Source organism: Ptychodera flava, chromosome 6, assembly GCF_041260155.1.
Source record: "Ptychodera flava strain L36383 chromosome 6, AS_Pfla_20210202, whole genome shotgun sequence".
In the NCBI taxonomy this organism is placed as follows: domain Eukaryota; kingdom Metazoa; phylum Hemichordata; class Enteropneusta; family Ptychoderidae; genus Ptychodera; species Ptychodera flava.
In genome coordinates, this window is record NC_091933.1 from 5,085,857 (window position 1) to 5,111,224 (window position 25,368).

Here is a 25,368-nt window from a genome sequence, read left to right on the forward strand (position 1 = left end):
ATAGATGAGTCCATAGGGAAACCTAAGTGTGCCCCATGCAGAGTCCGAATGTGGCCAAGAGTGCATGTCTTCCATTTATGCAGAAGTAAAGATGTTCTAGGATTGATTTATAGTTCACAACACTAATAACTACTTATTGTGTTTTTCAATGATGATGATGTCAATCCAAGATGCATACATAACTTGCAAGGATTTTAACAACTCCCAGTTTCATGTGACAACTGTTATGAATTACCAGTAGCCAAGGATTACAACTCCCACGTCATTATTTAAAATTTGATGCAGGACAGGAGCTGAAAAAGCCATTAAAATAATTTTTGTTGAAGATATTGCTGCAACATTATTGATTGACAGACTTTGCAGCCTCAAAAACTGTCATTATATTCACTTGAACTTTATCCAGGATTTCTCCAGCATTCCCTTAGTTTTCTTTCATAACAATAGTTGTGTTTGAGCAATGAAATTCACCCACAGCATTCCCACTCATGAGAGATCTTGCAAGAGCAATTTTCTTGTTCAGCGAAAGAAAACGTTACAAGAGTTTCTTGCGTCTACCCATAAAATAAATTTTAGGTTTTTTGGTCATACTTTCAGAATTTTTTTGCACAATAATAGCATCTTTGTTGCCACTGTGCAAAGTTTTGTCACTTTGTAGAAATTCATTGGCATTTTGAATAATGCACATAGTGTACAATTTAATGTAAAACACAGGAAAGCCAAAGTCAGCCCGTCAGATAACCTAGCTTGCAAACTCCAGCTCCAACGGATTCACTACCACCAACTCACTCACAAGTTCCCCTTGTCCATTCACATTCTCCAGCTTTCCTTCTGTAACAAGCCCACTCTCCCTCAACTTCTCAGATGCAACCAGCTCGTCTTCTCAATCTCACTTTTTCCAACAAATCCACATTACCCAAATCACCCTGTCAACTCAACTCACTCTGTTCAGCTCACTTTATAATCATGTCCAGCTCACTATGTTCTGTTAGTGTGTGTTAATTTGAAAGCACTCAACACTTTAACTAATAAGTGATCTCTAAGTATGCAGTCTTATGTGCTACAGCTACAAGTTCAAGTATTACAGGCAAATTGTGAAGAAAAAGACATGTAACAATACGTATTTCTACGGAAAAGGAGTCACTAGAGGTTTTTTCAGGGCACACTCTATTATTTACAAAAATTTGGGAGAGGATAATGCAGTTTGTTGAGATATTTTAATCTCATAAAGGACTTAAAGTCTTTAAAACTTTCTTTGTAGTGCCTCTTGTTTGAAATCTAATAATGTAGCATATATCCCATATTGCCCCTCTCCTATAAAAACATTTACGTTTCCATGATTCACATTTATGGCTTTTCAAATGCATGGATTTCGAGAATGCCAGGTCAAAACTATTGCACTAGCATTTTCATGTGTCTCTATAGTATAGTGCTGTATTCATGACATTTATCTTCCAGAGTTTTCAGCTTTTGTGACACCACATGAACTTGAAACCCAGACATGAAGCCAAGCTTAGTTCCATTCACTGTGTCAGTGATCACACACACACATCAGCCATAACATCAAGCACAGTCAATATGTGTGTCTAGTTTGTTTTTCATGACTTGTATGTCTTTATTTGTCATCGGTGGTCATCGGAACAAACTAATTTCTTCCCACTCCCTTTCCATTAAATAGGGTGTCTGTGTTTTTCTCTTTGGATCTTGCATGTCAGCATGGGGTTTGTTCACTCAATACTATATTTTGCTTGGTGCACTCGTTTACTGTTCCTCTTTGCGTCTTTAATGTTCACAGTCAAGTTGAAACACTACATTCTGAAAAGTCCCCATCCACACAGACAGCGCCAGGTAGCACACAGGAAGCAGCCATCTCTTCGCCGGCCAAGCCTAAAAATGGTAGTAATGGCAACGGAAAGCAATGAAGAAGTAATTTTTTTGCGTTTTTGGGTCAGATAGTGAGTACCGGGTAGACTGTGGACATACTTGTATTACCACATTTCATTGTCAGAGCTTGTACTCTGCCAGCAAGTCCAAGAAACCTACACAAAAGTGCACTATTGTCTGACGTTACCGTGTCCATTTTAATCCACCATGAGTACACTTGAATTATGTAAAACATTTGTATTTACTGAGCCACAGTACATGCAGAAAGAAGTACATTGCTGTAATGGTGTTATGTCATAGACGGTTTAGAGTACATTCATTTCAGAGATTTTGGCTAAAAGTCAATTATGATTATTTATTTTTAAGTGGTCACTTATTATTAGGTCTTAATGGACATAGTCCAGAATAGGAAACTCAAGACACTCACCTGGAGTACAGTGGACCCAGCGGGAAATAGTTATCAAAGGGACAATCAAAGGGAAAGACTTCATAATATTTTCATTATATTTCTTCAGTAAAACAAGTCTACATGTATTTCCTTGTCAGTCTCTGTGAAGAATGTCAACATGTACAAATATAATAATAGACTTATCAACACACAGCATGGTATTCAATACACAATGTAATTGTTGAAAAATGTATGGTAAGCTACATTGAGATTCTGTTTACATCACTCACATGCAGGTTGTGTTGACAAGTTGTAACTGGGCATTTTAGACATGAGTTGGAGAATATAGAACCAGAAACTAGGTTTAAGACAGGACAAAAATCAGGAAAATACACCAGACTTCTAAATACATATACCGGTATATCTCAAAAAAAAGCAGAAATGGATCTCCCTTCAGGTATTGACATTTGAGAGCTACTTCTCACTGGATCCACTAGTATCCTCACTGTTTCCCAAAGTAAGTTTGATCTCACCTGGCAACAAAAGTATACACCAACAGTCTATTCATACTTCAATGAAAAATATCCTATCAGATGCCAATATGCATTCAGTGGATTCCTTCAAATTTGAAATGCGACTACGCACAAATGTATATTGTGTATGCCTTTTCACAATGTTTTCAATGTAGCCAAACATGATTGCAAGCAGCTCTATTCAAATATTTGTGTAAGAGTTCCTGATGTTCTGAGTCAAAGCTTCACTATGGTAGCACTGGCTCTTTATCTAAATGTGGGTGTTTTCCAGTATCTTATTACACTTTGATGTTGATAAAACTCTAATCTATTAAAGGCCCATGTGTTGCAACTCTGCGAAATTTCCAATTTCCCAAGATATTCATTACAATCTGCAAATTGAACGATATAGACATTAACTATGCCTGAACAATGTTTGCTTGTGGCAGAATAGGCAAGATATTGAACAGATTTTTGTTAAATTTAAACTTCCTGCAATTTTCAAAATTTAGTCATGTTATGTGGAAAACGGCAAATTTTTTGTCAAAGTGGAGTGAATCCCTTTCCCACACTTTCAGTGGTTGCACCATGTTATATTTGTAAAGATTCAATTGTGTACATGCACCATTTACGCTGTTTATCATGCAGTTTTAGGGAGGCGGCTGTACTTAGGTACGGCACCCGTTTATTGTTTGTGTTACTGAAACCTCCCCATGCAGTCCCACTCAGTGGATAATTATACTTTAGTAAACATCTCTGAGTAAGAACATTTCTATGAACTAATATTAATCTAAATATAAAATCATGAAAATAATACCAAAAGTTGCAGCTCATGTGCCTTTAAGGAAGGATGCAGTATAAGATGCACCAAGTCGTTGTACCAAAGAACACATTTGTCGTGTCTCCTATCTATTGATTTGCATATGCTGATTTTCTCCTATCTATTGATTTGCATATGCTAATTTGCTTGCCCTTTTCTTGACATCATGAATTCTTTTCTGCCATGTAGTTGACCAGTAAACACCCAAGGACTAGGAAATGACACAATGCCACAAACTTAGGATGGTAAAAATTACACAAAAAATCCAGTACCTTCAAACATATCCACCCTTCAATCAGTAAACCTTAACACAATCATTTCAGCTTTCTACAAAAAACAGGCACTATCCAAGTAGTGTGAGTCTATCTGTCATGTACATGAGAATAAGTGATGATGATTATAAAAACATATCTTTTTTGAAAGTCACTATCTTTTTTGAAAGTCAGTGTTTGCAACTTACTTTCATATGGGTTTGAAAACTGGCAGCTCTAGTAGAGAAGATTCGTAGTTTTAATATTGAAAGGGTAATGATCGTGACTTTGTACTCAAAAGTCACTCAAATACACATAGCTCACCCCTGTTCTATGTTACCAAACTCACTAACTGTAGAAATTCAACCTACAGTGTGTGGGTTGTATTTGCAGATTGGAAATATTTCTTGAAATTGCACAAATCATGTCACTGATTGTCTGTTGAAGTTCCACCAGGATTTACCATTTTGAATTTGGAAGAGTGATAACATCCAATAAATTATCAAGAGTTTGTTTTCATCAAGTAAATAAAATTTATTTCCATAAATTGAATAGATTACACTATCTCTGTTATACAGTGAATTTTAATGGTCTTTGCATTTTGACATCCTGTGTATAAGTTTGAATTTCTAGCAGAGGGTCACTTCAAGTCACTTTCTTTGTGGATTTTGTCTCCTGTTTGCTGACTTATACCCTTACATCACAATACTTTAGGGCACTTTCATGGTCTTGTACTGTAGGGTTGGATTTCTACGCAGGGAGACAAGTTGAAAGACTGAATGTGGAAGGAACTTGATCAAATTGTAATAATCTTTGAACAATGCCAGTCGTGTAATACCCAAGTCATTGATTTTTGAAGCTGTTGTACAGATGAATTAAATAACAGTCCAACAATGTAAGAGAGTCAATTTGTATGACAATACTAAATGTGCACGAATCTTATGAGGAAACTGGGTTCTTCAGCTTTTCCATATATTGGCCATATTTTGTAAAAAGTTTCATTTCTAAGTCTTGAAACTTTGGTGAAGATGAAGAGTTATTTGAAAACATAAATTTTAATTAACGCTGATGGGTGTAAGGTTAATAATACCTGGTATGTTATGTGAGATGTCCCTGTCCAAAGTGATTGGAGCTGAGATTTATCATTTTATGGGACCAAATTAATACAGAGTACGGTATTTTGTGTGAGAAAATAGATTAAAAAAGCTATCTGGCAATGCAATTTACTGAACTTTTATTGTTTAATATTTCTTGAATGGTATATAGATTATTCTCACTGTGGAGAAAAAGAGAAAAAATGATGATCTTGAATATCTATAACTTTTACTTTGTTGTGATTCTTTCCAACCAATTACTGTTCCTTGTGGATATGCAGACAACAATTTACCCCTGTCTATTCCTATCTCCAACTGAGCTGTAAGGTTAGACCAGGATTACATCAAACAGGACCCATATGCTCCTTGAAAGTCCTTATATTTTAAAGCCTCTTGAAAAGTCCTAGAAAACTGATGATCCACCCTCAATTTTCAAAAATGACAAGATAATCAGTCATGATATCCTAAAAATGATATGTAAAATGATATATAAACATGATATACTGTGAAAATGATACCTTGAAAATTGTACTTGGGAACTCAAAAATCCTAACAAATTGCTGAAAAAGTCCTTGAAAGTCCTTGAATTTTAAGTAATTCTGAGTGTATGGACCCTGATGAAAGCACAAGAGCTGGAAGTCAGTGTCACTGTCATTACCAACTTCCTACAAAAATAGAAATCACTTTTTGTGTAACTTTTGTATCACTATTTTGACAACTGTTTCTTGAGCCATTTTGCATATTGGCACAACCATACCCACCTTCACTACTTACTTTGATTTTATTGCAAAAGAAACATGATGAATTACTTTCAATTATGACTTATATGAAAAAAACAGTTGTACAAAGAGACAAGTATAAGGTTTGCTGAAGATTACTAAAATGATACTCAATGCAACGTTATCATATAATGATTATATTAGAATGATAATATTTTTCCAGGCCTGGGAACCTACATACTGATCACTAAGGACCCTAAATATTTCATTCCGCAAAACTATTTAGTTGTCCTCCCAAATTAATATGCATTTTTGTGAAGGCATACTACCAACCATTTTCATTGATACATTTGTATATGTTTGGTCTGTTGTGTACTGAAATCCATTTGGCATTTATCTCATTCTTTAGTAGTTGTTATTTGCTGACTTTGGAAACTGCACAGTTTCACAGCCTTGAAAAAACATTTTGTTACCTGGTTCAGGTTTACAGTAACATTGCTTTTAATGTTTTGTGTATATCTGGTGTATGACAGTTGGTGGGTTTACTATGGTACGATTAATTCACTCTGTTGTTTGCTTATGTGTGTGTTTTGATGTTTTTCTTCTAGTATATCAGCAGGTAAAGGGACTACCAACTCAAGAGGGGAAAGTAGCCCCAGCATTAAGCAGAAAAAACAACCAGTGACTGTTGTTTAGGGGAGAAATTTTCAAAGGTAACGTGAGGTTCAGACTGAATATTCCAAGGGGTAATAAAGAATTAATAAAGGAAAGTTTAGTGAACATAAAGGTGCACAATATGTTGATGGCCGTAGCTATGAAATGCAACCCCTTCTACAACTCTACATCCACCAGTAAAAGTTGTCCATATTGTTAAATGTTTCATGCTGAAGTGTAATATTTCATACAACATTGCAGAAAGTTTTTACACATGCATACAAAATAAATTGTATGCTCAAATTATGTACAAAAGTGAAATAGCAAAATCTTGGTTTTGCCTTTTCCAGATTAAGAATATATCCTTGTATTAAGTTTTGTGAAAGTTCAACTCAACTGTCAAACATTCCTATTTTATTCAACACAAATTTTAGGCTTATGATATATGTTTTATTGCAACTCATTCAAAAGCTTGTTGTGTTTGTTGATAGACGACATCTTGCCAATTGATTGTACATGTATATGTAATCTCAGATACATAAAATGTTGAACATCAATGGTACATTTTGTAAACAATGCAATATAAATGTATTCCTTGCGTTGTTTAGCAAAGTTGACATTATATGTACCTGCTTTATCAGATTTCTCTATGAACGTAAAATCTTTTGCCATGTATTACAACCTCTGTCACTGTCAGCATACTATTGTCAGAAGTCTGATGAACTCTACGGTTTTGGAATATGGCTTAAGTGATGGCACTTTTCCGTGAGACATTGTCTTTTTATGAAACCTTGTTAAGCATTTTGATGCCAACATTAGCATTGACCTTGCAACAATGTATGGAAAAAGAAGGATAAAAAAAATCTGAACACTATCCTAGGGAGTCCACAAGAAGCAAAGTGTGTCACTCTCAACCTTGTACCATACGCTTACTTGTTTTGAACATGTCTGTACTTAGCAGCTCAGATTACAAGTCAACTATGTTAAACCCCGACATGTCATAGAAGTCATTGAGCAGTAAAATAGCAAACTTCTCCAAAGAGGCTGTAAGATTTTTCAAATCTTTTTTTGCAAAACATGCATAATTGCAAAGTTAAACATTGACCGTATCGGTAGGTGTAAAAATAATGGGATTAAAATTGTTACAAGTCTTGCCATGTTTTTGTCTAATTGTGGTGTGGTAACATGATACCCTTTTCTTTGATACTGTTTTAAGCTCTGAAGGAAAATGAGAGTGAAGGTTGCAAGAGTCGTTATCATTTGTTATGCTTTGATTTTAGTGAGTATATATACGTATACAGAACATGTAAACGGAAAATATCCACAAGCATATCAGATTTTATTTTATCCACAATAAACAAGTGTTGAATGAACCTGTGTGTTGTTGGTGCATTTTTTTCTGTGTATTCAAAGGGAAAGTCAACCATAATCTATAGCACTGGATATATCTCTAATGTCTTGACACTTTGGTTTGTTCAAGCACCTCACTTTGCATATGGTATCAACAGGTGTCTGTATGTCTGTGTGTCAAGACGACAGTGGGGTGTGAGAATGCACCCTTTAGAAAAATCAGAGTCTTGTATTTCTTCCCTATTTTGTACATGCCAGCCTTAGGGGATCAAGTTTGAAAACTTAATTTAAAGCAATTAGATGCCCTTTCCTCATACAGTGAAAATGACCATTTCAAATTGACACAAACTAAAGGTGATTTGGTCCTTTGATCCAAAACGTAAGGTAATGACCCCGATTTCTCTTGCTGATTATAAAGTCCAAGTATTTCTACATTTGTGAACAAAAATTATGTACAACTTTTGGTGATGATATATGTAAGTACATGCACAGTCTGCATTTATATGAGAAAGTATGTGTACTTAGAATTCCACAAAATGTCCTTTAATTCATCTTCTTACAACATATGGGAGGTGGATTGATGTTGAAGAGTATTTCCCCTTCACCAGTCTTTAAAGTCTCAGCATGGTTTAGACAGATAATGTAAGACCAAAGTTATCACATTTAGAAATCTGCTGAAATGAGTAAACTTGCACATCAAAATCAAATAGGATTTTGCAGTCATGCATTAAATTCCATTTTCTGTAAACTTGTCACGTCTTTTCTAATATTGGTCTCTTTATAAAGTGTTGTTTCTTGTTCAGTTCTCAAGATCATGCTAACGTGTGTGGTGTTGGAACATGTCAATGCAGTCTTCCAATGTATGATAGCTAGGCGACTGATGCCGTATGTTGTGGGTTCGAATCCGATTGAAAACTATCCGTATCCAGTATTACTTTTAAACACTGAATCCTAGACATTATTTGTCATCCGTAACATCGCATACTGTACACAGTGCACTACAATGACAAGGTTTATACTTAGATTTTAATACATTTCATAATGAAGAATAACAAAATTTATTTACCGGTATATTACAGAACATAGTAATCAAAATATTATCACAAGTTACACAATTGCACCTTTCAAATGGCTCAAGTGTTTAACTTTGGTAGGTAAAGTGTTCTTCTACTATGTAGCATTTTCAATCATAAATGTCAAACAGCTGATATTTGAGTCACTACCTATGTCTCAGTCACCAATAGTGCTTTCCTATCAAAAGGAAATCAAATTATTGTATTCATATTATAGATTCCTTGACAAAAATTGATTTAAAGAGTCAGATACCTACGTACATTATTTGTGAGCAGTAATCCTATATATTTCAAATGGAATGATTTTTGCAATAGGCCATATGAAATTGTGGATAATTACTGTAAAAAAAGGCACGTTACCAAACTCTTCAACCACTCACCGACCTTTTGCAAAGCAAAAGTTTTGAAGTGAAAATATCTGACATCAAAGTTGTGATTGTAATGTCAAGAAATGCAAAACATTGTGTAAATTTCAGACAATTACCAGCTTAAATATGTTGTTGTAACTAAACTGCAGATAGATTTCTGAACAACACATGATAATTGCAAGAGAGGTAAACTCTGTACCCCTAAACATGACTTTTCCTTTTTTTTTATGTGCACGTTTTAATTATCCACAGCCATTTGGCAGAATTTCAATGAATCTTAGTTGGCATGGAAAATGCAGTATGTACTTGAACCACATCTGATCTTCACATCCTTATGGACACATTCCAATATACAGCTTTATACATGTACATAGTAGAAATGATTGTGTCTCTTTGGCATCATCTGTGTTGATTATCCTGTCATAATTTCTTGTTTTTATAAGTAATGGTTTGGAAATTAGGTGCCTGGTGTTTAACGATATATATTTTGACAAATTAGGCAGATGTCACTTGTGAAAAGAGATATCAACAGTACTTTCAAAAGGTCACCCCTCAACTCTCTCTCCCGAGCTCTAGAAAAAACACAAAACTCTTGGTGACATCACAGGTGTTTGCAGTGCTGCTCAGATAGTCAATCAATGGCTGAAGGTTTAGAGTGTGAAGCCTTGAAGGTCAAACCTCGGTAGTAACTACAAGGAAGGTGCTACAGAGGAGTGGTATTTGGCATTTGATTGACAATCTGGTGGGTGACATGAAAATTACTTCTTTGCAAAAACCAATGAGGCTGGTGGCAATTTTGGATTTGTAATCAAATGTGGCATTGTGAAATAAACAAATACTTCCATTAGAAATTGGCACAAATTTTGTCTCATTTGCATTTTTATTTGTAAATGCATGCTTTTTTCCAAACAATTGAGTGCAGCACAATGCACTTTGCTTCACAGTATGCTACCATGAAGTTACTGTCATAAATTGAAATTTTTGTTATTTTTACTCATTCAATTTCTAAACATTTACATTTTTCTTTTGTGTACTATCTTGTCATCCTGGCTAATTTAATTTTTATTATTGTTTCAATATGCATCAAATTTACACTGGTGTTATTTGAATCATGTTGGTCTGTAGAGCTAATAAACAACATATAGAAAATATAATTAAATATATAATATAATATTAAAAAAAGATTGAGGTATAAATTTCCAAAGACTTCTCAAAACATTGAGCAATATGTCACTGTGGACTGACTTACAGTGATTTGTTAGCTGTTATCCAATTGGTTGGCAGAATCTTACCATTATAGTTGAATAATACCAATTAAACCCCTAAGTTGCTGTGAATAGTGACAATTGACCAATCAGATATAAACTTGCAAACATGCTGCAAGTCAGCTGATCAAAAGTCACCAGATTACAGTTGCTTGTGTCTACAGTCTGAGTATGTATCATTGGACTGTATGAAACTCAGAAGAACTTTAATGATAACTGTCTTTCTGAGATCAGAATATTTGAAACTGTTGCAAATTTGTAGAGAAACTGAAACAACATGTACACATGGTAAAGCCTGACTTAACTGATATATCCATGATGGAGTTAATACTCAGCCTGTGTGCATAATATCAAAGTGTACATTTTTCTTGTATAACATAAGTTTAATGCATGCACGTAAATACCACGAACAACTTACAGAGATTAATTAGAGATTGTTTATTTTTGATTTCTGTTTCATATCCTGATAAGTAAACTAATTTTGATTTACACAATCATAAAATACCAGTCTTAATTGATTGAGATATAAGTAGGCTTGAAAATTAATAAATAAAGCCAAATTAGGTTCTTTTTACATGGTGACTGGATTTCAGATTTTCAGTAAATTTTTCAGTATGGTGCAATTACTTACAATTGTGCCTGATTCAGGCATAAAGGATGCAATTAACGAGCTTCAAGTTGTTCCCCTGTCAACTGTACTCTCTGAATACCTTTATATGAATTGCAGCTACGCTATGATTTGTACTCTCAGCATAAGTAGTGTACTACTATTTTAAGCATATATTCATCCATTGATGATATATCTTTAAGTAAAATGGATGGTAAATAAGCAATTCTATCAAGTGAAAAATGAAAATTGTACTCATAGGTGGCAGCGCACTTCCTTACAAAACTGGCTGGGCTGGTACCAGCTGTGCTTGCCAGTTTTGGAGCACATCTTAAAACTGCAGGATCTGTAAGCCAGACATAATTGCAGCTTATTTTATGTTGTTTCATTTGCTTATTATGTGGGTCCTTAACTTATGCCATAGCAAAAATTGTAGGAGTGATTGCTGTTTTAAAATCTGATATTTAGGCTGATAAGTACCAGCAATGAACTACATTACATTGCAACACAGATAACGCTGGGGATAGTTGGGAGCATACACATTGTCATGGTTTTCCCCAAACACAAAGAAATTACGATTCTTGTTCTTCCAAGTGTATCTTACATCAGAAATCGGTATGACTCTGACTTGATGGCGCTGTGAAGAAAAAATTAAATTGTCTTAGGGTCAAGAATTTAATGCAATACAATACTTACACTGATGTAAATTGAAAATGCTTATGTGTTCCTGTATGTGTTGCATTTGTTTGTAAATCAACAGTTTTCTAAGACATTATTGTCAACAAGTTTTCAATTTCGTTTAATTGGGAACTAGTCACTTATCACCACTGTCTTATTATCATCAACATCATAAGCAAAAGTGAATTTGGTGCAGCCATTGTAAAAGTAAAATTTAAAGTTCATTATATATGCACATTACAAATTATTTTACACAAAACTGTAGCAGATCTCTCAGGTCAACTATGAATTGTTATAAGCAGTATGTGTACAGTTTCATGAAATTTGATACAACTATAATTGATATACAGCGTCGGTTATTAAAAAGTTATAAGTTTCTAACTATGCAAATAAGTAATTATCTGAAATGAAACTGCTAAGTTTCTATTACTGTCATGTCTTTGTTTTATCACTTTTTTGTGGCAAGTTTCCTTGTCTTTAATTGTCAGACCCTTGAAGTTTCATATAAGGATTGTGAAAGTTCAGTAGATATGCAACTGTAGTCAATATGAAAATGCTAAATATCTGTCACTCCTGTTATAATATTGTATTATCAATATACATAGTAAATTCCATCAACCTTTTTGGTCGTCTTTCAAGTTTTTTATCCCTATTGTAAAGTTTCTTAAGCATATAAATATGTAATTAGCTGACATGAAAATGCTTAGGTGACTGTCATGACTGTGCATGATATCATCATATGTTCAATTTACAGAGCAGGTTTCATCAACTTTAGTGTAGTCCTTCTAGATATATATCCCTTACTGAGAAAGTTCGCCAAATATGCAAATGAGCAATGTAATTCTCATGAAACTGCCAAATGCCCTTAAAGTCTGTCAAGTTTCTTTAATCAACATCTGTAATAAGATTTATAGGATCTGATGACATTACTCTTAGAATGTCTGACTCCTGATTGAGCAAATGAACATTAATTATGTATGCCATATCCACCAAAAACTAATAATTTCTTACCATTTATACCAAACATACTGTACATACCACCTTTGATTCTGATACCATAAATATACTATGTAAACCATACCTGCTTTAATATCTTGCAGTGGCTGGAATATTCTGAGTGATGGTTTTCAATTAACTCCTTAGATGCGGCATTTATGTCAACATTTGGAAAATTTGATAGCGGTGAAAGCTGAAAAACAGAGAAAAATGTACAAGTTGTGAAAAACTGGAATTCATATCAAAATGTGCAAACCTTACTAAAGGTGGCATGCACCTCAGGGACAGGGTTATGGAAACTGGAACTTTTGAATTATTTCCTGCCCTGTAGTTTTTGTGACCTCCTTTTGAAACCTGTAGAGTAAACATAATTTTCACCGCCTTGTTTTAAGTAAAAATCCAAAATTTGATTTTTCCAAACAAATTAACACAGGATATAGCAGCCATTTTGAATTTCAGAGATCAGATAACATTAGGTAATTTGTTTCCACAGATCATCAAACTTTGAATGCTCGCTTCTGATCTTTATTCGTGATTATGAGAGGCAGCGTTTGAAGTTTCCTTTGCAAAAGTTTGAGCTAGAGTGTCAAACTCTGTTTTGTGGCACTCATTACATGAAAATAATTTTACTGATAAAGAAATATCAATCATTGTATAATGTGTCATCTACTTGCTTCTACTGGAATAAGCTGTAAAATAATTGAAAATTATTTTTATGTGGCAGGAAATTATAGGAGAAGTAGTCTGTGCGCAGTAAAACAAGTTAACTAATGTGATCACAATGGGTTAGGTGAGCTTGAACGTTTCTTGTCATGATACCTTGCGTTTTTCATCTTTAATGACAATTTTTCCTTGAAGCCGTCTGAGTACTTTCTCTGGAACTGCTCCAACATAGTCAACTATAAAGTCATCCCAATTATTCTTCCTTTTAGGGAAAATGAAAAGAGAAAGGTACACCTCAATTTTTTTTACCCATGACTCACCGTATCCTACTTTTTGCTGGTAAGTTTCCAGACATTGTAGTATTGTTTTCATCTGAAAAACCTGCTATCTGTTTAGTGAACCATGTTTGTGAAAAAGTAAGAAGCAGGATTTATGGGTCATAGGAGTGTAAATGTGAAATAACTGTCCAAAAATGTCTGACTTAAATCACTAATATACTTTGTGTTCTCAGAATACATATATTTACTGTCAGAAACCAAAGATAATTGATACAATAGGGACAAAAGATAGATGTATATATCTGTTGGCAAAAATTATGAAAGTATACTTATATACACTAAGGCTATAGCATCCCGCTGATTTAAAAACGTGTAAGAGAGATAACAATAGAATTCATAAAAAACTTGCCATGGTACTAGTGTTAAACACAAATACAAACATGGCTCCTAGACAGTATAGGAACAAATTCAATAAAATTAACGATCGCTTACCATTGAACAATAAGTTCAACATGACACTTCAGTTTACCCTTTTCATTGCATTTTGAACATGCTTTGTCACCAGACTCTGAACACGGAGAACAACTATAACAGAAAGCAATCAACAAGTCATGTTACCATATCATTGATATCATTAGGGGAAAATCGGTTTGTTTTTTTTTTAGTTTTCAGCTCCTATTTGCGACTCTAATATCTGATATGTACACTTATATATGTACACTTACATGTGCATGACTTACCAACCAACTGAAAATACCAAGAGAACTTATCGTTTTAGTATTAGGTGTATACATTGGCAAGGATCGCGGGACAAATATTTCTTTAAATAAAGATGCCAGTCAAAAAATTTGCCCAGGAGTCAAAATGTGAAAACGGTCAATTAACTCACCAGAAAGCTCAGATATTTGGTTCTAAGAAACCTGAATGTCAGTCTACGTACACTACTTATTTTGTGCTGGCATCCCAAAGTTTCTGTATTTGGATTATTTTTGTCAATTCTGAAAATGTTCATCAACTTAGATCTCTAGGAAGCCACTGATCTTGTTACTTGAAAATTGTTTTCAAGGATCCATGGGATTTCTCATTTAGATTTGTTCAAAGTATTATGACACGGGTAAAATTACGTTTTGACAACATTTTAGTCGTTTTTAGTTTAAGAAACATTTTTCTTAAGTACTGGTTGTCTTGGTGCGTTTAAAGCTTGTCACCAGTTTCCCTGCGATGGATACACCGAAATGTTATAACAATTTGATGCAATCAGAAACCATATCGGAGATGTCTATTTCATGTTTGATACCCATATTAGACTCACAGAGACCACTTCTCGGATTTCTCTGAAACTTGGTTCGCGCGTGCAGTATGTTCTGAGTAAAACATATGTGTCACGTATCGAAGATGTTAATTTTTAATGATCATGACATTAAAACTATTCATGCAATAATTTAGTTAAAACTGATACAAAATCTATTTCCTATTTCCCATTTCCAGTCGTATTTTAGGTAACCTAACGATGCAGCATATATTACGTTGATTTCCATTCGTCATTGTCAAAAAGCTACCTCCCCAAAACACTGCAAGCTAGTCCAATTCCCTGAAATCTGGTGAAATTCTGGAGGGATGTATTCGCATTACTGAAAAACCGCCAACACTTCCTTTGTCCATCATCTCATTAATAATGTGCATAATTCAAACAAACTATCTGTAATTGTGTGCAAGTCTTACTATCTGTCACTTTCTCTGGTTTTGTATGCTCCTTTTTTTATGTAGGATTTTTTCAAATATTATTATTTGTCAATGTAAAGTTGAATTTCCCTTTAGTGAAATACATTATGTTGTCATCGGTACTACAGAACTGTGACTATAGAAATGCGTAAATTGATTATCAATTTTCGAGAAATATTCCATCAGATTCATCTGTGGGAAGCCTACAAACAATGACCCACCCTTTACGACCTGTTCCGTTACATTCTTGACAAGGTCCTTTCTCTATAATGCCGCCATTTTCCCCACCATTTTCTCCTGGTTTCGATGGTGGGTCTTCTACTCCACATGCCAAGCACCGTGTCTGTGTTGTATACAACAATAACAGGCTACAGCCATGAGTCAAATGCCATTTTCTAGGTACTCTTCCCCAATTCAAGCAATCGGTCTCGCAAATGTTTATTCATATGTGCTTTAGCCTGTAGTTTACGCCATTCAAGTTGGTTTCAGGGATGTATCTCTTTTGGCGATCTTCCTATTTCAAATAATCAAGTTTACAACCCACAACTCTGATGTCAGCTTCAGCTGTACTAAAGGACATTATGCTGATAATGAACTGAATCGCTATGTGAGGCACAATGAAGTAGGTTCAATGAAATGGTTGTATCGATGACGTAAACTTTGAATTTACACACAGAAAAGTATTTCCATACCTCAATTTACGAAAAGGAAATGATAACTCACCGAGCCAGTTCCACCACAGAAGGAGCACGTTACTTTGCAAACACCGAGGCATGAAGGACATGACTGCAAATAAAATGAGAAAAAAGTCAACTACGTCTTTTTTCGTGAAATCTTGTTATTGTCTCAGAGAAATTCTACTTCACGTGTCCCACTCGGTATCTGATATATATACGAGCTATCTACTGTCTGATTGACACTATCCGCTTAGACTCTAAGTGATGGATGATGCGCCAAAAAGTCTTATAGTCTTTCCAGACATGTCCACATACCATCATTGCATGATAATAAAGTTCCATTTATTATATTATGTATTATTTAATTAAAGCTTTGTATTTCCATTCTGGAATTATTCTACCTTAGTCTGTTCGGAGTTTGGCACTCGGATGTGTGCTGAATCATCTTCAAAATATTTATGAGGTTCAACAGAGACATCCCATGGTTCTAGGATCGACTTTGGGGTATCGTCATTTACATCATCATCATTGCCAGTGTCACCTGCAATTACAATTTGTAACACAATGTCAAGCCAAAATTATTGAAACTCTTCTTTGTGCACAGCAGTACCTAACTTTCATTAGTCAAACACGCCCAGAGTTCTGAAACTGCTCTTGATGGGGAAACGTTTGTCTAGAAATTTAAGTACTATGGCAGTTTGCTCAAATCGTTCAACTTGTCGGATAAACACTGCCAACGCCAGATAAGGATGTAATACATCGGATATACACCAGTTGCGATAGATGTCATTGCATCAGCTTGTTTAACAATAAATTACAGTGTGCACTATTATGCTGCCATATCATTACACTAAAGCGTATCCATAAAGAAGTCGAGTCGTGACACTACAGTCTAACTCCATATATGGCAGAGGCTCTGCCCCAGCACGTTCATAATGCCTAGTACTTCGAGGGCATCGATTGTAACAGCATGACTTTTAATTATGACCTGCACACCTATCCAGTGGGATGCGTGATGAGGGAATTCCTTGCTATCTAAGCACTTTTCAAAACACCTGACAACACTTCCTTGCATTTCGCGTCACATTTTGCATATGTCATCGATGTTTTGCCTCAGCTCTCAAGATTTATATTTCTGTCTTCCGACGACTCTGCATACTTACGAGTGCTTTCTCAAAGAATGAGACTGTTACTGTTTCGTCAGCTTATGGTGTTTCATTTTGCATATTATGGATGCTGTACCCCCGAGCATGTAGATTGTATCTCTGTGTCTTACTGTACACCCCTGATGCTTTGCCCTAGCACTTAAAAGACTCCGTCTCAACACTAAACAGCTCATCATGCATTGCACAACATCCTTGCCATCTTTTCTCTCTCAACACAGATTAAATCCTGAATCAGCAGCTTCGGTTTTTTTGACCAAAATTGCCAAAACCCCGATGGAGTCCTGTTACGCGGCTTTGTAGCCAACGGTCGATGAAAATGCACGTTAACATCTTGATTTTTTAAAATCCCACGTACGATGGATATACGCGCTGTGTGTGTATTTTAGACAAAACAATGCACCCAAACTGTACGCGCTCTGGGAAGTTTTAATATGCATCATGTCAAACGGAAATGACCGATGATTGACTTGTTGCTATGACAATATGTTGAATCTTTCCCCGAGTCGAGGGTTTTCATCGAAGTTACGTCCTTAATTTAAATATATTGCAAAGTTTCGGTTAGATACACTCAAAATAATGCAGGCACGCCAGCTTCAAATATGTCAGTGTGTGCCAAAAACATACATAACGCGACAGGATATACGCAAGGATGTTTTGATGGCATATAAGCTTAACACGGCAAGCTGTTGTGGCATATTGGACTGACAAGGCAAATTTAATAAAGCGTCGGTACACGCTTTATGGGTTGATTAATTTGATGGCATATTCTCGAACTATAAATGTATCAGTATGAAATAATGACGAAGAAAACTAGGCTCAATGGTAAAGTATCTGTTGTTGAATACACAATTTCACTCAAACCAGTTAAAAATTAAAATTATGGTCATAATGACACCAAAGCTAGCAAACTAGAGTATTAGTAAGCCCCTTACGATGAAGGTTACGTGCGGACCGACAACATTTTTGTGAGTTAAGTGGTACAGGAGCCAGCTAATCAGGCTATTATGACATGTCACTACCAAAATTCTTTACCAAGGCCCTGTATGGCCACAAGACTACAGCATTGATTGTAATCAGTCCAATCTTGAGCATAGTATTCATTAACAAGGAGAAATGACACCTATGGCACTCTTCATTCTGCATCGGAAAAGCTGCTCTATGTCTGCTAAAGCTGCTTGATCAACCCACAATGATTTGAGCAGTCTCATACACTTTTACTTACCTTCGAATGGTTTTTCTACTAATCTAGTAGACCTTGATTCGGTGAACGTTTCTAGCATATACTGTGAAGAGGAAACAATCTGACATTACCGTGAAAGATTACAAGATAAGAAGAAAGTCATTTCCCGGTCACTCTTTTGGACGTTCTTTTAACTTTAATACATTGACCATAATTGTTTTCTTCTCATCTTTTCTTATGAAGGATATTTCACAAAATTTTACAACATGCAAAAAGTAGAGGTGGTTGGTAGATGTATAGTAGATTAATGAGAATGTAATTCACGAGCTACGTATATATACGTACATGCATACGTTCTGTGTATTACTAAGGAAAGGTCTCTCATGAAGGCATAATGCAGGTAATAGACGTAGACGTGCAAAGAGGGCGCTTGTCGAAGGCTGGGCAGTCACTACGAAACAGTAAAATTCTGATGGGTTACGACAATCGAGATGAGGTGTACACGTAGTATGGAACGCAAAATTTGTGGAAAGGTCTTTGAACTGTTTGTAGAGACACTTTTCCGTCGCAAAACGTGTAAAATGTATATTGGTTTTGCAAGACAGTGATGGTATTGTTTTCAGGTCTGTAATTGCAAGTTTGCTGAAACGGTAAAAACTCTTACGTGAAACGCGTCGACACATCGAATCGAATCTATGGTGCATTGCCTGACTACTCCCGTGCCATATAATCGATGACGTTGTACGTACTTCATGAATGCGGCTTTCGCTTCCTCTTCAGATATTGCTGAGCTGGAGAGAGAGAGAGAGAGAGAGAGAGAGAGAGAGAGAGAGAGAGAGAGAGAGAGAGAGAGAGAGAGAGAGAGAGAGAGAGAGAAAGAGAGAGAGAGAGAGAGAGAGAGAGAGAGAGAGAGAGATTATTACGCTGTATGGATGTTGTTCAGTGTGACAGGCGTTGCTCTGACGGGAGAAATTGCTTGGCAACGTTGTCATGCGATCAGTTTGCTTATGCAGGTAATGGACAGTTAATCTCATTCAACGTTCAACTTATAAAAACCCTCGTAATACTGTACACAATTGTATACACTTCAAGTATTATTGTACATTTTTATAATGAACGTAACCAACCTTTCAGGAGTGTAGAGTCCATTTTCAGCGCTGTCAGTTTCTGTGAGTTCAATATCAATTGTTTCTTCTGGCGGTGGCACAGGTGCCCCAAATATCTCATATGCAGAAGCCCGTTCCATTGCTGAAAAAATTCATGAAAACAAATATTCGTTGCGATATGCAAGAGGCCAATGGCTTAATACTTCCCGATTGTGAAAATGATGACAAGCATAGCGGTCACTTCTACATTACAACGGGAAACACTTTAAAATATTCAACATAAACATAATATTTTCACTTATTATGACGAAATAAAGAGTCCTGACCATTGAGTACTATCGTTTAATCTCATGAAAGGATAATTGAGCATATTTATTATTGTTTAAAATCCAAGCAAAATAAATCCTTTGTAAAGTTTGTTTGGTACGATATGAATCTTTGTTTGAACATATAAAAAGGTGCACGATGTCTTTACGCGTATGTGACGCAAACCTTATCAAGTATATTGTTGTATTCCATCTTTAGAAAACATTTATAAAGAGTCAGATTTATAAATACTTTGAAGTGATATCATTTCCTTTTAAACAAACAATACATATACAACACATGAAGCAAACAACAAACTTTTCATGCAGGCATCATCTGGGACCTTACATTAAAGCTCCATAAGCTGTATCTTTTGGTTATTTTTTCTGAACTTTTGTTTTGTGGTTTCCCTACACTTTCTGCATTGAATCCCTAAACTGTAATTCAATGCCAAGTATTTAGCATATCAACATCTCGCCGTATTTTCGATCATATGATCTGTGTTTGTTTTTTAATTTCGTCCAAAAACCTACCCGCACGCGGACGGCAAACAAGAATTTCTTTTACGGCGCCTTAACTGTACTTGTTTGTTTAACTCCCTACATAGCACCAGCAATAGTTGGGACAGCTAGCCGTAGTCAATGTGTATTTGTAAAAGTTGGGGGGGGGGGGGCAAAAGTATACCTTTGCCCCCCCCCAACTTCAGCATTGGGGGGCGGCCGCCCCCCCCCTGCCCCCCCGGTTCCTACGCCTATGCATAACCTATCATAATATTTTTATTGTTGGAAATTGTATTCAAGTCCGGACTATATTTCATTTGTAAACAATAAACAATGATCACTACACACATACAAGCTGTGTTGACAAAAAGAATACTCGAAATTTCAGCATGACAAACGGATTAGGGTCAGACACGGTAGTTGATATACAGAAGCAGAATACTGAAAAACTTGCTACAAGTCACAGCTTATGTCCCTTTGTAAGCTATATATGAATTCAATAAGCGCTTCGAACTCACAGGAAGTGTGCACGACTCGATACACACTTACAGGAAAAGGCATGGCGTGAACACTTGGTAAAAAATAAAAATACAAACGCTGATCTTAACGCTGCAAGTGAATCTTTGGAGTGAAGGAACTTACTCATGTTACTAGTGTATTGAATTGCACTGGTATATTGAGTATATTCGCTGATTAAACTTAGAATATGCAAATTTCAATATTCGCTGATTAAACTTAGAATATGCAAATTTCAACATCAACAAAGTACAGATAAATGATAAGCAAGTGCAATTGCAAGTGGTCCCGTGAGTCTGAATACCTTATTCATCTTCCTCCTGTACATCTACATCGTCCAAAATTTGAAAGCCAGCCTTGACGTAGGTTAGGCTGTCAGTTGAAAAATAACACATCGGCTATATCGATGTAAAGTTTATCATGAAAATTAGGCATTACGCAGTACCAACACGAATTCTGCCAGTTTTACTCTGTTGAAATTTCTACCAAATCGCATTAATTTTGGGTTCAATTTCGATTACATTGAAATATGTGTCTTGTATTGGAAAGTGATTGCCATTTATATGTCGCTCACCAAATACCAAGAATAAGCAGAGTTCAAAGTTCACTGAAATTGCTGTCTAGTCAGAGAAAGTTGTTGTAGAAACGCACATTTCGCAATGACGATATGAAGAATATGAATACGTGTGTATATGAATTGAGGCAAATCGAAACATTTCTTATGCTTCTCTATGACACTGTGTCTTAGGTGTGTTTCTGATAACCGAACAAAGCCTATTTAAAACACTCCAAACCTAGACTTTTGCTGGCATTTTTTAAAATCACGCATGAGTTTGCTAAATTTTGATGCGTTTTTACGGGTCCCACCCCATTGAAAAGTAAGAAATGAAAAAAAAAAAAAAAAAAAACAATTCCCGACCGACCTATCCTATTTCCTGAAGGCATATTAACGAAACACATGTTTCGGCTTTTCTAACCTATCGAGTCATGGTGTCCTGGTGGCACGTTCGTTTAAACTTACAGAAGTTAACCTCAACATACACTTGTTGTAGGGCCTACGAGTATGTACGTCTGTAATATGTACACATATACCCTAGTAGTCTGCATATCAATGCGACACGCGATTGCTGATCGTTAACGTGGTCACTCAGTTTCTTTACGCAAACATAAGATCTTTATCCAAAATGATCTTCTTTTACATGAAAGAGATTAAGGTGCATAACCAGAAGGCGGAGGAGAGGCAACGCCCTATCGCTTGGACATGCCATCGTTTTTTCTTGCCATGAAGTTTAAAGCAAAACATGTGTAACCCGACCTTCAACTTTCTCTGTGGCTACCACATTCCGCTTTCCAGCAACCAAAGATATAGACGTCAGCTTATATACTGTTAGTATCTTCGGAAATTTGGACGGCTTGTGAATGGTCACTCGTTGTACAACAAGATCTAAATCAGTTATAAGCGTTGTTATTGACAAATACCATAGGATAATTGAAATTAATTTAGGATGTTAAATTTACAACTGGCCTTCCCGAGCTGATACCATCTACGTGAACATTGTGTGATTTCGACTTGTCTATGTTAGTTTTATGCTTTCATTATCATGCTTCACTCGGAAGTCTATAGGGCTGGGCGCATTCGTCCTCGAATTTGGTACAAGTGTACCCTGGACAGTTCGAACGGAGCACAGACTCTACAATTTTCCGTTGATTGGGTTCAAAAGTCTACACTTTAGCCCAAATACTGGCGTCAAAACTCTACATCTGCTAAATCAAAAGATGAGTCAAAGTTGGAGGCAAAAACAGGGGTCAAAAGTCTACATTTTATCAACACTTCCTCGATCAAAGTTCTGAGTGAGGCGGGAAAGGGGTCAAAACCAAATACCATACCTATGACAGTGTCCCCCGTGGGATCGTGCATACCCTATAAAACTATCGCGATCGCATTCAGAATGCATGCCGCATGCTTAATATCTGTATACGCTTTTTGTCTTGTAATGGCTGAGTATTTACGGACCAGAAATTGCTAGTAATTTACATGTCTTGATTGGCGAAATTGAAGGCAAAAACGGAACAAGCGGCCGTCGACGTCGAAAGTCTAATTTGAAAGGATAATAAAAATTTAAATGCGTGTGTTCACGCACGAGAAGTGGGTCAATATTTATGAAGTGAGAAACAAGTGTGTGAAACTACAGAAACTACGGCAAAATCCATCTGCTTCCGCTTTCAAGATACCCATTTACTCTCATTCAAAGATTTCACAATAACTGTTCACTTTGAATAGATAAAGCTGTGATTGCCAATGTAATTGGTCTGACACATAACGACTGACTAGGTCTTCACTATATTCATCCATTCACCATATATAAGGTACATAATGCATGGTTGGGTTTTACTATAATACTTCATGTAGTATTGCATTCCATCAAGTTGCTTGTGCAACATTATGTCAAAATAAATACATGTTCTCAAGAAAACTACGCGAATTTAACATGGTTTCATACGACTACTTCAGCAAGAGCAAAGAGGGAGTGGATTGTCTGCCAGGGACTGTCTGTAACATACAGTGTAAGGGCGCACTCTACGCGACGTGAGGAAGATGGCACGCGAGAGTTTTGGCGTTCACTTTTCAGGCTTAATTCCAACTTCCTCCTACGCGAGCAGTATAGCCGTATTTTCACAATGAGAGCTGTTCAAAACCATTATAGCTATTTATGGAATTGCCATTACTCGGCCTGAGAAACGCGGTTCGTCATGGAAAATCGACATTGCCTGTGTCGATTGCAGACGAAAATAAAAAGGAATTTTACCAAAGAACATGATTATGTAATTATAAGCGATGGTAAGGTCCCCGATTGATGCAAATCAGTGAATGACAACTATCTATCTACCTTAGCCTTAGTTCAGGAAATACACAGACAGCTGTTAAAAACTTTACCTTCTATCACTGGTTTGTTGCGTCTTGTGACAGTGAGCGGTTAGCCTTGGAGTCACTGTACGTGAAATAGAGGTGTCAACCATGGACGATAAGAGTCAGTTTGAATGATGTATGTGCCTCTGAGACAGTAGTCGGTCGTTACACTTCCATAGCTGCCAAAATCACAAACTTTTCTTCCCTGTTATGTTTGCATAATTGTTTCCGCGTTCCACAGTACTGAGATTATTGTCCTGGTTTGACCTTGGGCAGTGAACAACGCCCTCTCGAGACAGCACAAGTATGTACCCGTTCAGAGCGCACGATTCAACAGTGGCGCATTAACGATTTTCCATTGACTTTCTAATTAACAAAACAAATATTAACAACCAGTAACCATAAAAACTATTGAGAACCAAGAATTTTTGACGGAATTGCCATCAGTCTGTCTGAAAGGCAAGGTTCACTGGAACAAGACAATGTTCGACGTATGAAAACCAATTTAACCTGCCACACCGTATTGTTACTGCACATCATAGACGCTACGAACTCTGTTTCTAGGGTCAGCACAAAGAAAACGATCGCTTTTGACAGTTTTCATCATTGATACTTCAAGTCGCTGTGATCTTTCGGTTTTTGTTGAGCATTTACCAACTTGATAAAAGATACGTTTCACAGACAGGTAGGATTGATGTACCCTAGGGAGCGAAGAAGCATTCAGTCATCACGGCCGGAGGTGGGCCGGCAAAATCCAGGGGCCACCTTGAATTCGAAAACTACAAAGGGGATCATGTATTTTTTTAAAAAAAAGCACAGGGGGGTTCACTTGATTAAAAGCAGTTTAAGTGTTGAAAAATATTCTGGGAAAGAAAAATGATTCGCTACCCCCTGTTGGTTGATTGATCAGTTTTCTACCCTTCCGAGGATGTTTGCTCGATCCCTAAATGTGGAAGTGTGTATTGTAGAATGACGATACCGATTTAAGGTCATTCTGTGGGGTTTCATGGTCAGTAGATCTTGAGGGTCTCATTTCATTCTTTCTGTCATTGACAACTTCATTGTGTGGGCTTATGGTATACCATGAGAAAATAGATGGAGCCCAAACGACTACAGAAATGAAATGTATATGCCTAGTCGGTATACATACTGTCTCTTCTTTGGTGAATCTGAATATAGACCCTCGAGGGTCTATGATCTGAAGGATGAAACAATTGATGGGGGGGGGGGGCTCTGAAGATTTAGGGGAAAAATTGCAGCCATGACCAGGTTGGCAGGAATAATAATAAACATTGCCAGCAGATATGAAGTTCAAAATAATGCATTACTTAAAATTTTCGACTCACCCTCTCGGCGCCACATTTTATAAGTTCTTCAGTTTTCGTCGTGCCCTTCGGGTACAACTTTTTTATAAGCTTAATATATTTCAATGTTGGCGTGCCATAATAATGCTCACGACATTTTCATGACATCTGAATTCATTGCACTTCATTTCATTAATGCCCCGATTTGATTAATACATAACTTACTTTTGCTGTACCCAATGTTTCAATTTGAAACGATTAAGTAGCATTATTCATATGTTGTGCTTATGCTACAGTTTCTCATCTTTACACCTGAGTTTGGATACCTAATTCTGCTTGTCCACATAGCCTGCACTTGATTTTCGTATGCCCATTGTGATGTGCCA

At 36.3% G+C, this 25,368-nt stretch overlaps 2 protein-coding genes across 3 annotated transcripts in view; one reads left to right on the forward strand and one right to left on the reverse strand.

Moving 5' to 3' along the window:
* The window catches only part of LOC139134659 (molybdate-anion transporter-like), a 29,984-nt gene extending 22,292 nt beyond the window's left edge, over positions 1 to 7,692 (forward strand). The window contains exon 11 of one of the 2 annotated variants that reach the window (XM_070701626.1): positions 6,274 to 7,692. In XM_070701626.1, the coding sequence (XP_070557727.1) occupies positions 6,274 to 6,361 (88 nt within the window). In that variant the 3' untranslated portion in view covers positions 6,362 to 7,692. Of the gene's footprint in view, positions 1 to 1,792 lie in introns of both variants that reach the window. The other variant, XM_070701625.1, reaches the window with a different exon arrangement.
* A 2,567-nt stretch (positions 7,693 to 10,259) lies between these two features.
* LOC139134661 (protein SSUH2 homolog) lies at positions 10,260 to 23,910 on the reverse strand. The gene is made up of 11 exons (XM_070701627.1): positions 23,706 to 23,910; positions 19,470 to 19,590; positions 19,007 to 19,133; positions 18,385 to 18,445; positions 16,398 to 16,537; positions 16,043 to 16,105; positions 15,541 to 15,662; positions 14,090 to 14,182; positions 13,476 to 13,581; positions 12,742 to 12,849; positions 10,260 to 11,619 (listed from the first exon to the last, which is right to left on the reverse strand). The coding sequence occupies exons 2-11, from the start codon at positions 19,586 to 19,588 to the stop codon at positions 11,473 to 11,475; spliced, it is 1,086 nt and encodes a 361-aa protein (XP_070557728.1). The 5' UTR covers positions 19,589 to 19,590; positions 23,706 to 23,910; the 3' UTR covers positions 10,260 to 11,472.
* Positions 23,911 to 25,368: the final 1,458 nt, after the last annotated feature.

Excerpts from the sequence above, each read along its gene's own strand:
- LOC139134661 (XM_070701627.1), bottom strand. The coding sequence starts at position 19,588 with ATGGAACGGGCTTCTGCATATGAGATATTTGGGGCACCTGTGCCACCG. Across the intron at positions 18,446-19,006 it reads GATGTGTCGACGCGTTTCAC|TATATGCTAGAAACGTTCAC; the intron begins GTAAGAGTTTTT and ends TCCTCTTCACAG. Across the intron at positions 11,620-12,741 it reads ACTGCAAGATATTAAAGCAG|CGCCATCAAGTCAGAGTCAT; the intron begins GTATGGTTTACA and ends TTTTCTTCACAG.